At 40.7% G+C, this 13,127-nt stretch overlaps 1 protein-coding gene across 1 annotated transcript; it reads left to right on the top strand.

The window, feature by feature from the left end:
• The first annotated feature begins 1,258 nt into the window (after window positions 1-1,258).
• On the top strand, window positions 1,259-7,696 carry dusp1 (dual specificity phosphatase 1). Its single transcript, XM_046296753.1, has 4 exons — window positions 1,259-1,986; window positions 2,532-2,674; window positions 3,014-3,233; window positions 6,739-7,696. Exons 1-4 carry the CDS (start codon window positions 1,575-1,577, stop codon window positions 7,098-7,100), a joined length of 1,137 nt encoding a protein of 378 aa, XP_046152709.1. The 5' UTR covers window positions 1,259-1,574; the 3' UTR covers window positions 7,101-7,696.
• Window positions 7,697-13,127: the final 5,431 nt, after the last annotated feature.

Genomic DNA, 13,127 nt, shown 5'->3' on the forward strand with positions numbered 1-13,127 from the left:
TTCTACTGTATTATATTCTACTGTATTCTAATCTACTGTATTCTATTATTCTGTATTCTATTCTTCTGTATTATATTCTTCTGTATTCTATTCTTCTGTATTCTATTCTTCTGTATTATATTCTACTGTATTATATTCTTCTGTATTCTATTCTTCTGTATTCTATTCTTCTGTAGTCTATTCTACTGTATTCTATTCTACTTTATTATATTCTTCTGTATTCTATTCTACTGTATTCTATTCTACTTTATTCTATTCTTCTGTGTTCTATTCTACTGTATTCTATTCTACTGTATTATATTCTTCTGTATTCTATTCTACTGTATTCTATTCTACTGTATTATATTCTTCTGTATTATATTCTACTGTATTCTATTCTTCTGTATTCTATTCTACTGTATTATATTCTTCTGTATTCTATTCTTCTGTATTATATTATACTGTATTCTATTCTTCTGTATTCTATTCTACTGTATTCTATTCTACTGTATTCTATTCTACTGTATTCTATTCTACTGTATTTTAGTCTATGCCGCTCGGACATTGCTCGTACAAATATTTATATATTCTTAATTCCATTCATTTAGATTTGTGTGTATTGTTGTGAAATTGTTAGATATTACCTGTTAGATATTACTGCACTGTTGGAGCTAGAAACACAAGCATTTTGCTAGACCCGCAATGACATCTGCTGAACAGGTGTATGTGACCCATAACATTTGATTTGATTTATCTATACTTTATATTTTGATATAAATACTTAATTCTTCTATTTTATAATGGGATATATATATTGGGATATATAAGTAGGCCAGTCTCCTTAGTCTACCCATAGCGACATGCCCCATCAGAGATACTTTCACTATCCTTTCCCTGATCTCTGGCCTCCCTGATCTCTGGATCTCTGGCCCCATAATATAGCTGCTACCAGCCCCCATAATCATTTCATACACAGAGAGAGATGATTTAAAACTCTTGTGTTTGTAATGTTTACCTATTAATGTCTGATTGTTGTTGTTTTGTTTCCCCGTGTTTTGGCAATGTAAACATATGTTTCCCATGCCAATAAAGCCTCTGTGACTAGAACTGAGAGGAGCTGGTGGAAGGGAGGGTGGGTGGCCTTCATTGGTTGACTCGAAAGCGCAATGACGTATGTGCAAACCCGTGCGGGCAGTGTACCAGGAAGGGAGTAAATAGTCTGATGTCATTGTTTTCTCCCTCACTAGAAGAGATACTATATAAGTCCTTTTCACAGGCTACCATCAGAACAACCTCGGGAATCAAAAGAAAAACTTGTTTTTAACAAGAAACAACCAAAGAAAATACACACGAGAAGAGGAACGGATTGTTGTATTTTTTTATTCTACATTTATTCATTGTTACTGATTTTTTTTCTTTTCTCTCAGTTTACATTCATTTTGGGAAAACCTCAAAGAAGCTAAGGAGAACAAAAGAACATACAACTGTTTCAAGAATAAATCTACTTGTGTCTTAAAATAAAGAAAACCTCACAAGTTGCTACAGGAACAGGTGACACAGACGACCCAGGGGTTTATTTGCCTGTTCCACAGCCTATGTGCTTGTATTTAACATTTGACGCCCGCCGCCCTCCTACTATGGTGATAATGGAAGTCCCCAGCATCGATGCCATGTCCCTCCGCGGGCTGCTGGAGGGGGACGACCCGGGCTGTCTGGTCCTGGACTGCCGCTCATTCTTCTCCTTCAACTCCTCTCACATCCCCGGGTCCACCAACGTCCGCTTCAGTACTATAGTCCGCCGGAGGGCCAGAGGGGGGCTGGGGGTGGGACACATCGTGCCCAACGAGGACACGCGGAACCGGCTTCTCTCCGGGGAGTATCAGTCGGCAGTGTTTCTGGATGATCGGAGTTTGGACTTTGGCCAAGTGAAGAAGGACGGGACTCTAATGCTCGCCGTAACAGCTCTGTGCCGAAACCCGTGTGGGACTAGTTTCTTCTTTCTCAAAGGTAATTTGATGTATTATAAACATGAAGCCTGTTTCTATAGCCTAGGCCTACTCCATATTGATTACGCACACATGGTAACGAACGGCGCAACACAAAGTGCCATAGTGTTGGCCTACGTCAAATTAAAATCAAATCAATTGGTCACATACACATGTTTAGCAGATGTTAATACGAGTGTAGAGAAATGCTTGTGCTTCTAGTTCCAACAGTGCAGTAATATCTAACAAGTAATCTAACAATTCCCCAACAACTAAATTATACACACAAGTGTAAAGGAATGAAGAATATTTACATATAAATATATGGATGGGCGATGGCTGAGCGGCATAGGCCAGACGCAGTAGATGGTATAGAGGACAGTATATACAGATGAGATGAGTAATGTAGGATATGTAAACATTATATAAAGTGACAGTTATGAAGTGAACGCTGTGACTGTACGGAAATAGCGGCTTTACAGCTGTTACTGTTTATAACGATGAGATAGATGGTGACGTGACTGTTGTACAGTAAGTATCCTTACGTCCTATCTTGTCATTGTTTAGGTGGTTTTGACACGTTCTCCTCGGAGTATCCAGAGATGTGTACCAAGCCGTCAGCTCCACAGGGACTCAGTCTGCCCCTCAGCGCCCGTCCAGACAGCGCCGAGCCCGGCTGCAGTCCATGCAGTACACCGCTCTATGACCAGGTAGGTTTTCTTTAAAACATGTCTTTTCTATGTTATTACTGTTTAACAGCACTTTTACCTTTATAATAAATAAACCAACGTCAGTGTGTCCTCAAACAATAGATTCTGCCGTCTTAAACTAACCTCAATTTGGTATAGTACTTACTACAGGTGTAAGTATTGATAGGATATGACATTGTTTTCCGTTCGTATCTTCATCACCTTCTCTAATAACAATTTGACATGTTATTACTCTCAAAACAATGTCAATGTGTCATCAAACTATAGATTTGGACATCTTAGACTATCTTTATTGTGGTGGTTGACTGTTGTCTGTCGGGTTCCTCTCCTCCTCTCCAGGGGGGTCCAGTGGAGATCCTTCCCTTCCTCTACCTGGGCAGTGCCTACCATGCCTCCAGGAAGGACATGATAGACATGCTGGGTATCACTGCTCTCATCAACGTATCAGCTAACTGCCCCAACCACTTTGAAGAGTCCTTCCAGTACAAGAGTATCCCCGTAGAGGACAACCACAAGGCTGATATCTCCTCCTGGTTCAATGAGGCGATAGAGTTTATCGGTGAGTGTCTTTACATTAAGGTCATTTAGCAGACACTCCTATTCAGAGCGACTAGCAGTCTATTCAGCTTCAGGTAGCTGGGTAAGAAAACATATTGAGACCTTGGAACTAGAAGGTTATATCTGACATGTTTGTAAAAAAAATATATATATAAAAATAGTCAGTAAATAGTGTTATTCCATCATTTATTTATTTACATAGCTACAGTTGTCTTAAAAATGTCTAATTCAGAAGTGTCAAATAGAACCGTATGGCTGAACCCAGATTGACATTTCAGAGCCATAAGGTTCAAAACAGTACTCTGTACTTCAGGTACCTTTTAAGGTTTGGTCCTTAGTGGGTTATTAAAGAAGAAGTCACTACAAAACACTTCTGGGACGTGAAAACGTTGATGCTCAATATCTCAGAACTATGCTTTGCACAGGTCACGATATCACAATCGTTGTAAGTAGCAAGCTAACTAATTCTCTCGTAACTAGATAATTGTCAAACATAGGACACAATCACCAAGCAAGGCAACCACAGCTGTAGTCATAGAAGCTATTGGCTTGGCGGGCAAACAAACAACTACAACTCAACAGCCAACCCCCTCCCTCTCAACAGCCAACCCCCTCCCTCTCAACAGCCAACCCCCTCCCTCTCAACAGCCAACCCCCTCCCTCTCTCCAACTCAACAGCCAACCCCCTCCCTCTCAACAGCCAACCCCACCCTCTCTCAACAGCCAACCCCCCTCTCAACAGCCAACCCCTCCCTCTCTCCCAACTCAACAGCCAACCCCCTCCCTCTCTCCCAACTCAACAGCCGACCCCCTCCCTCTCTCCCAACTCAACAGCCAACCCCCTCCCTCTCTCCAACTCAACAGCCGACCCCCTCCCTCTCTCCCAACTCAACAGCCAACCCCCTCCCTCTCTCCAACTCAACAGCCAACCCCCTCCCTCTCTCCCAACTCAACAGCCAACCCCTCCCCTCTCCAACTCAACAGCCAACCCCCTCCCTCTCTCCAACTCAACAGCCAACCCCCTCCCCTCTCCAACTCAACAGCCAACCCCCTCCCTCTCTCCAACTCAACAGCCAACCCCCTCCCCCTCTCCAACTCAACAGCCAACCCCTCCCCCTCTCCAACTCAACAGCCAACCCCCTCCCTCTCTCCAACTCAACAGCCAACCCCTCCCCTCTCCAACTCAACAGCCAACCCCTCCCTCTCTCCCAACTCAACAGCCAACCCCTCCCCTCTCCAACTCAACAGCCAACCCCTCCCCCTCTCCAACTCAACAGCCAACCCCCTCCCTCTCTCCCAACTCAACAGCCAACCCCTCCCTCTCTCCCAACTCAACAGCCAACCCCCTCCCTCTCTCCCAACTCAACAGCCAACCCCTCCCCTCTCCAACTCAACAGCCAACCCCCTCCCTCTCTCCCAACTCAACAGCCAACCCCCTCCCTCTCTCCATCACTCTCTCCTCTCCTCCATTCAATGACTTGGATTTAAATAGAAAAAAAGTTCCCTCCAAATCCCAACCAGCTGTCTGAGCCAGGGCTCCCTGCTTCACCACAATGGTGGTGACATCATCACAGCCCATCCATCCCTCTACTAGACCCCCCAGTTTAAAGAGGTGGTCCCTTTTCATGTGGGAGCCACAAAGCGGACCCAACAGATCCAGAACTGACTCTGCTTTTGTAGCAGGCAGCCAGAGAGAGAGAGAGACAGAGCTGTATGCCAAATGGAATCCTATTCCCGTTATAGTACACTGCCCTGGTCAAATGTATTGCACTATATAGGGAATAGGGTTCCATAGGGCCCTGGTCTAAAGTAGTGCACTATATAGGGAATAGGGTTTCATAGGGCCCTGGTCTAAAGTAGTACACTATATAGGGAATAGGGTTCCATAGGGCCCTGGTCTAAAGTAGTGCACTATATATATAGGGAATAGGGTTCCATAGGGCCCTGGTCTAAAGTAGTGCACTATATATATAGGGAATAGGGTTCCATAGGGCCCTGGTCTAAAGTAGTGCACTATATATATAGGGAATAGGGTTCCATAGGGCCCTGGTCTAAAGTAGTGCACTATATATATAGGGAATAGGGTTCCATAGGGCCCTGGTCTAAAGTAGTGCACTATATATATAGGGAATAGGGTTCCATAGGGCCCTGGTCTAAAGTAGTGCACTATATATATAGGGAATAGGGTTCCATAGGGCCCTGGTCTAAAGTAGTGCACTATATAAATAGGGAATAGGGTTCCATAGGGCCCTGGTCTAAAGTAGTGCACTATATATATAGGGAATAGGGTTCCATAGGGTCCTGGTCTAAAGTAGTGCACTATATATATAGGGAATAGGGTTCCATAGGGCCCTGGTCTAAAGTAGTGCACTATATATATAGGGAATAGGGTTCCATTTGGGACGCACACAGAGAGAGGCTGATTGTTGAATGCAGCTCTCTCCTCTCCGTCTCTTTCTTCTGTCGGGACAAAAGGCAGTTTTCTCCACCAGGCTCACGGCCGGCCTTTCTCCCAGATTAATAACCCCAGCCGAGGGGCAACCAACCCCCCTTTGTCCCCTTCTGCCCCCCTCTCCTTGGGGAATAGCCCCCCTGATCACCCACCACCCCAGACCCATCTAACTGCCCCATTCCCAAGTTAATGAGATGGGTCTGTTAGCAACACCATTAGTTAGTAACACTATGGAGAGTGATTTGCAACTGAAAGTTAGTCACTTCCTGTTGTGCCTTAGTAGGCCTACTGACTGAGCAAGGAGGATATTGGTAACTTCCTGCTGTGCCTTAAGGCTTCCGCATGCTTTAGTTCGGCTGGCGCATAGTAAACTGGTCTAGGGGAACCTAACGAGGGTGCACCATACTCCCTGAAAAAACCTTCGCTTAAAAACAATAAAAAATCTGCAATAGTACTGTTTGTCCATTTTGAGATGCCTTAGCCAGTATACACTTCCTCAAAATAGATAACTCAAGAAATCTGTAGTTAATTTGGATGTGTTTGTTTACATCTAAACTAAGATGTTTGGTGCTGTATATCTCAATGAAAACATGTCATGGTCTCTGAATGATAACCAATACGTTATTGAAGAATCCCTACTGTTGACCAATCACCATCGAAGGGGCGTAGACTTGGTCTACCAACTTGTGCTTGTCTCGAGAAAACATTTAGTGTTCATGAACAGCCGGGAAAAAAACCTTTACCGATGCCCAAAACGAACAAAAACGCCATAAAACACAAACTTGATCCGAACTGTTTCGGCTGGGATGCGTGCATCCCATTTTACGTATGGGTGGTCCCAGGAATTGAACCCACTAGCCTGTTGTTACAAGTGCCATTCTCTCCCAACTGAGCTACAAATGACCAATGGTATTCTAACACAGTCCAGACAAACCTTTCAGAAATCTGGCAACAACTTATACAACTGTCTCACACTTACAGAAGAACTAAGTTGAATATGTTGTATTGATACATAGTTGTACTAATCTGCCCTCTCCTTCTCTCTCTCCTGTAGACTCCATCCGTAATAAAGGCGGTCGTGTGTTTGTCCACTGCCAAGCCGGCATCTCCCGCTCCGCCACCATCTGTCTGGCCTACCTGATGAGGACCAACCGCGTGAAGCTGGACGAGGCCTTTGAGTTCGTCAAGCAACGCCGCAGCATCATCAGTCCTAACTTCAGCTTCATGGGCCAACTGCTACGGTTTGAGTCCCAGGTCCTGGCTACTTCATCCTGCTCGTCGGAAGCCGGGAGTCCTGCCCTGGGGAAGAGCAGTACGGTCTTTAACTTCCCCGTGTCTATCCCCGTCCACGGCTCTGCTGGACACGGACAGCTCTCCTTCCTCCACAGCCCCATCACCACCTCACCAAGCTGCTAAGGGGAAGAGTAGGATCAGATGGAGGGCTGTCTGTCTTAGCCTGGACTTGAACTGAACTGTCACTATTGGTGTCGAGTCGTTGTGAATGTACTGTCACAATACTAGTACTGTACTGTAATAATACTAGTAGTTACAATACTAGTAGTGTACTGTCACAATACTAGTAGTGTACTGTAACAATACTAGTACTGTACTGTAACAATACTAGTAGTGACAATACTAGTAGTGTACTGTGACAATACTAGTAGTGACAATACTAGTAGTGTACTGTAACAATACTAGTACTGTACTGTCACAATACTAGTACTGTCACAATACTAGTAATGTACTGTCACAATACTAGTACTGTCACAATACTAGTAATGTACTGTAACAATACTAGTAGTGACAATACTAGTAGTGTACTGTAACAATACTAGTAGTGACAATACTAGTAGTGTACTGTCACAATACTAGTAATGTACTGTCACAATACTAGTACTGTCACAATACTAGTAATGTACTGTAACAATACTAGTAATGTACTGTCACAATACTAGTAATGTACTGTCACAATACTAGTACTGTCACAATACTTGTAGTGTACTGTAACAATACTAGTACTGTACTGTCACAATACTAGTAATGTACTGTCACAATACTAGTACTGTCACAATACTAGTAGTGTACTGTAACGATACTAGTAATGTACTGTAACAATACTAGTAATGTACTGTCACAATACTAGTAGTGTACTGTAACAATACTAGTACTGTACTGTCACAATACTAGTACTGTAACAATACTAGTAATGTACTGTCACAATACTAGTACTGTCACAATACTAGTACTGTAACAATACTAGTAATGTACTGTCACAATACTAGTACTGTCACAATACTAGTACTGTCACAATACTAGTAGTGTACTGTAACAATACTAGTAGTGTACTGTCACAATACTAGTACTGTAACAATACTAGTAATGTACTGTCACAATACTAGTACTGTAACAATACTAGTAGTGTACTGTAACAATACTAGTAGTGACAATACTAGTAGTGTACTGTAACAATACTAGTAATGTACTGTAACAATACTAGTAATGTACTGTAACAATACTAGTAGTGACATTACTAGTAGTGTACTGTAACAATACTAGTAATGTACTGTAACAATACTAGTAGTGTACTGTAACAATACTAGTACTGTACTGTAACAATACTAGTAGTGACAATACTAGTAGTGTACTGTAACAATACTAGTAGTGACAATACTAGTAGTGTACTGTAACAATACTAGTACTGTACTGTAACAATGCTAGTAGTGACAATACTAGTAGTGTACTGTAACAATACTAGTAGTGACAATACTAGTAGTGTACTGTAACAATACTAGTAGTGTACTGTAACAAAACTAGTACTGTAACAATACTAGTAGTGTACTGTAACAATACTAGTAGTGTACTGTAACAATACTAGTAGTGTACTGTAACAATACTAGTACTGTAACAATACTAGTAGTGTACTGTAACAATACTAGTACTGTAACAATACTAGTAGTGTACTGTAACAATACTAGTAGTGTACTGTAACAATACTAGTAATGTACTGTAACAATACTAGTACTGTACTGTAACAATACTAGTAGTGACAATACTAGTAGTGTACTGTAACAATACTAGTAGTGACAATACTAGTAGTGTACTGTAACAATACTAGTACTGTACTGTAACAATGCTAGTAGTGACAATACTAGTAGTGTACTGTAACAATACTAGTAGTGACAATACTAGTAGTGTACTGTAACAATACTAGTACTGTACTGTAACAATGCTAGTAGTGACAATACTAGTAGTGTACTGTAACAATACTAGTAGTGACAATACTAGTAGTGTACTGTAACAATACTAGTAGTGTACTGTAACAATACTAATACTGTAACAATACTAGTAGTGTACTGTAACAATACTAGTAGTGTACTGTAACAATACTAGTACTGTAACAATACTAGTAGTGTACTGTCACAATACTAGTAGTGTACTGTAACAATACTAGTAGTGTACTGTCACAATACTAGTGCTGTAACAATACTAGTAGTGTACAGTCACAATACTAGTAGTGTACTGTAACAATACTAGTACTGTAACAATACTAGTAGTGACAATACTAGTGATGTACTGTAACAATACTAGTAGTGACAATACTAGTAGTGTACTGTAACAATACTAGTAGTGACAATACTAGTAGTGTACTGTAACAATACTAGTACTGTACTGTAACAATACTAGTAGTGTACTGTCACAATACTAGTAGTGACAATACTAGTACTGTACTGTAACAATACTAGTAGTGTACTGTAACAATACTAGTAGTGTACTGTCAGTGTCGCTCAACGACAGGTGATTAATCATTGAGTTTTGGATAGACATTGAGCTCTAGAACTGATGGAATCCTCGTTGTTGCCCTTCCTGGTGTAAAGGTCATAAAGAAGTGATCATGGCATCACAGGACAAAAGGGCTCACTTTTGGAGAGACAAACCAAGTAGCCTAGTTTATGGGTTAAATCCACAGATCTGCCCTATCGCCTTAAAAGGAGTTTCTCTGGCTACCAATATGACAGTATGGTTATCACAGCATCCTCTTCTGAAGGAGAATGATACCCACAGATCTGCCTAGAATACCTCAACTTATAGGAAGAGACAGAGAAGTCAATGGCTGAAGGTGACTGGGGGAAAAGGTCAATTCTTTAAAGGAAGTTAGAAGTATTTTAATGAGATGAAGAGAAGAAATTGTAGTCAAAGAACTTTGTCAAGTATGCAAAGTCATTTAATGAGAGTGGTCAGCTTTTCATAATCACAATAACAAAATGTACCTGCCACAACTCTACTCAAAATGGGCAAGTAAACCCTCCTTTGGTCACTCACAGACAGTCATATTTATTGCTACCAACCAGACTCTCGGGAATCATGAATTACTTTCAATGTCCCACAGCTTTGTTCACACAGAAACGAGCTGTCATCCTGAGAGAATCCCGCTAATGCCTCGGCAAACGACGCAGGATAAATCACTCCTCAGGCTCTTTATTGTTGACGAACAATGAATGTATCTCTGATCTCTGGCCAATCGGCCAGCTCGGAGCGCGCCAGAAGGTTTAGTTTAAAGTGGATGGGAAAGCCCCATTCACATGCAAATGTATGCCTTTTATAAAACACCGTAAGACCCTGACGATCCCGACAATATTGGGGGAACCAACCAACCAACCACCAGATACCTCTGAAACACCACCATGCCTTTGTAGTGCTAGCAGCTGTTAGCTAACACTAGCTCTGTTAGCATCATGCTAGCTCTGTTAGCATCATGTACCGTTCGCATCTTAGCTCTGTTAGCATCATGCTAGCTCTGTTGGCATCTTGTACTGTTAGTATCATTAGCATGCTAGCTTTGTTAGCATCTTCTACAATTAACATCTCTGGGAGAGAGTCAGAACCCCAAAGCACTAAGACGGGGTATCAGGCTCACCAGAGACTGCTGTCTGTCATTTATGTGATATTTATTGAACGAAAGTAATATATTTCTTACCATATATGTTTGTTAGTAGTTGTTTTTGATACCATTAAATAAATCCTATTTCTCTTTTGTACTTCGTTGCAGAACTTTGTCGTTTCTTTATTTTTGACAAATAAAGTAAATTGGAAATGCTAAAAAACACACAGTAAAATGTAATGATTGTATATTACACCAACACCATAGAGAAAATAAATATGGTAGACCCAAATACACCACAATCTATATTATTTACATAGGATGACTATACTCATGACTGCATCATCAATCTAATGCTGACATCGAGGCTTACAAATAAGAAATGTTATAGTTTAGCAGTGCTGGGCCTGAATTTCAGGAAAAAACATTACAGAATAAAATATTATTTTAAAATATCTGAAAAATATATTTCATCAAAATGTTATGAATGGTACATGAAACAAAAACTGATGGTGTAATAATCTAAATTATATGAACCCTGAACCACAGGGTTCGTGTCTGAAGCACCAAGTGGTCAGTATAGTTACCATACCCAGTATAGTTACCATACCCAGTAAAGTTACCATACCCAGTAAAGTTACCATCCCTCTTACTAGTATAGTTACCATACCTAGTATAGTTACCATACCCAGTATAGTTACCATACCCAGTATAGTTACCATACCTAGTATAGTTACCATACCCAGTATAGTTACCATACCCAGTATAGTTACCATACCTAGTATAGTTACCATACCCAGTATAGTTACCATACCCAGTATAGTTACCATACCTAGTATAGTTCCCATACCCAGTATAGTTACCATACCCAGTATAGTTACCATACCTAGTATAGTTCCCATACCCAGTATAGTTACCATACCCAGTATAGTTACCATACCTAGTATAGTTTACCCAGTATAGTTACCATAGCCAGTATAGTTACCATACCCAGTATAGTTACCATACCCAGTATAGTTACCATACCCAGTATAGTTACCATACCTAGTATAGTTACCATACCCAGTATAGTTACCATACCCAGTATAGTTACCATACCCAGTATAGTTACCATCCCTCTTACTAGTATAGTTACCATACCCAGTATAGTTACCATACCTAGTATAGTTACCATACCCAGTATAGTTACCATCCCTACTATAGTTACCATACCCAGTATAGTTACCATCCCTCTTATGAGTATAGTTACCATACCTACTATAGATACCATACCCAGTATAGTTACCATACCCAGTATAGTTACCATACCCAGTATAGTTACCATACCCAGTATAGTTACCATACCCAGTAAAGTTACCATACCCAATATAGTTGCCATACCCAGTATAGTTACCATACCCAGTAGAGTTACCATACCTAGTATAGTTACCATACCTACTATAGTTACCATACCCAGTATAGTTACCATACCTAGTATAGTTACCATACCTAGTATTGTTACCATACCCAGATTAGTTACCATACCTAGTATAGTTACCACCCCTCTTACTAGTATAGTTACCATAGCTACTATAGTTACCATACCTACTATAGTTACCATACCCAGTATAGTTACCATACCCAGTATAGTTACCATACCTAGTATAGTTACCATACCCAATATAGTTACCATACCAAGTATAGTTTACCATACCCAGTATAGTTACCATACCCAGTATAGTTACCATACCCAGTAAAGTTACCATACCCAATATAGTTACCATACCCAGTATAGTTACCATACCCAGTATAGTTATCATACCCAGTAAAGTTACCATACCCAATATAGTTACCATACTCAGTATAGTTACCATACCCAGTATAGTTACCATACCTAGTATAGTTACCATACCCAGTATAGTTACCATACCCAGTATAGTTACCATACCCACTAGTATAGTTACCATACCTAGTATTGTTACCATACCCAGATTAGTTACCATACCTAGTATAGTTACCACCCCTCTTACTAGTATAGTTACCATAGCTACTATAGTTACCATACCTACTATAGTTACCATACCCAGTATAGTTACCATACCTAGTATAGTTACCATACCTACTATAGTTACCATACCCAGTATAGTTACCATACCCAGTATAGTTATCATACCCAGTAAAGTTACCATACCCAATATAGTTACCATACTCAGTATAGTTACCATACCCAGTATAGTTACCATACCTAGTATAGTTACCATACCCAGTATAGTTACCATACCCAGTATAGTTACCATACCCAGTATAGTTACCATACCCACTAGTATAGTTACCATACCTAGTATTGTTACCATACCCAGATTAGTTACCATACCTAGTATAGTTACCACCCCTCTTACTAGTATAGTTACCATAGCTACTATAGTTACCATACCTACTATAGTTACCATACCTAGTATAGTTACCATACCTAGTATAGTTACCATACCTACTATAGTTACCATACCCAGTATAGTTACCATACCTAGTATAGTTACCATAACTACTATAGTTACCATACCCAGTATAGTTACCATACCTACTAT

The sequence above is a fragment of the Oncorhynchus gorbuscha genome, linkage group LG13, assembly GCF_021184085.1.
Source record: "Oncorhynchus gorbuscha isolate QuinsamMale2020 ecotype Even-year linkage group LG13, OgorEven_v1.0, whole genome shotgun sequence".
Lineage (NCBI taxonomy): Eukaryota > Metazoa > Chordata > Actinopteri > Salmoniformes > Salmonidae > Oncorhynchus > Oncorhynchus gorbuscha.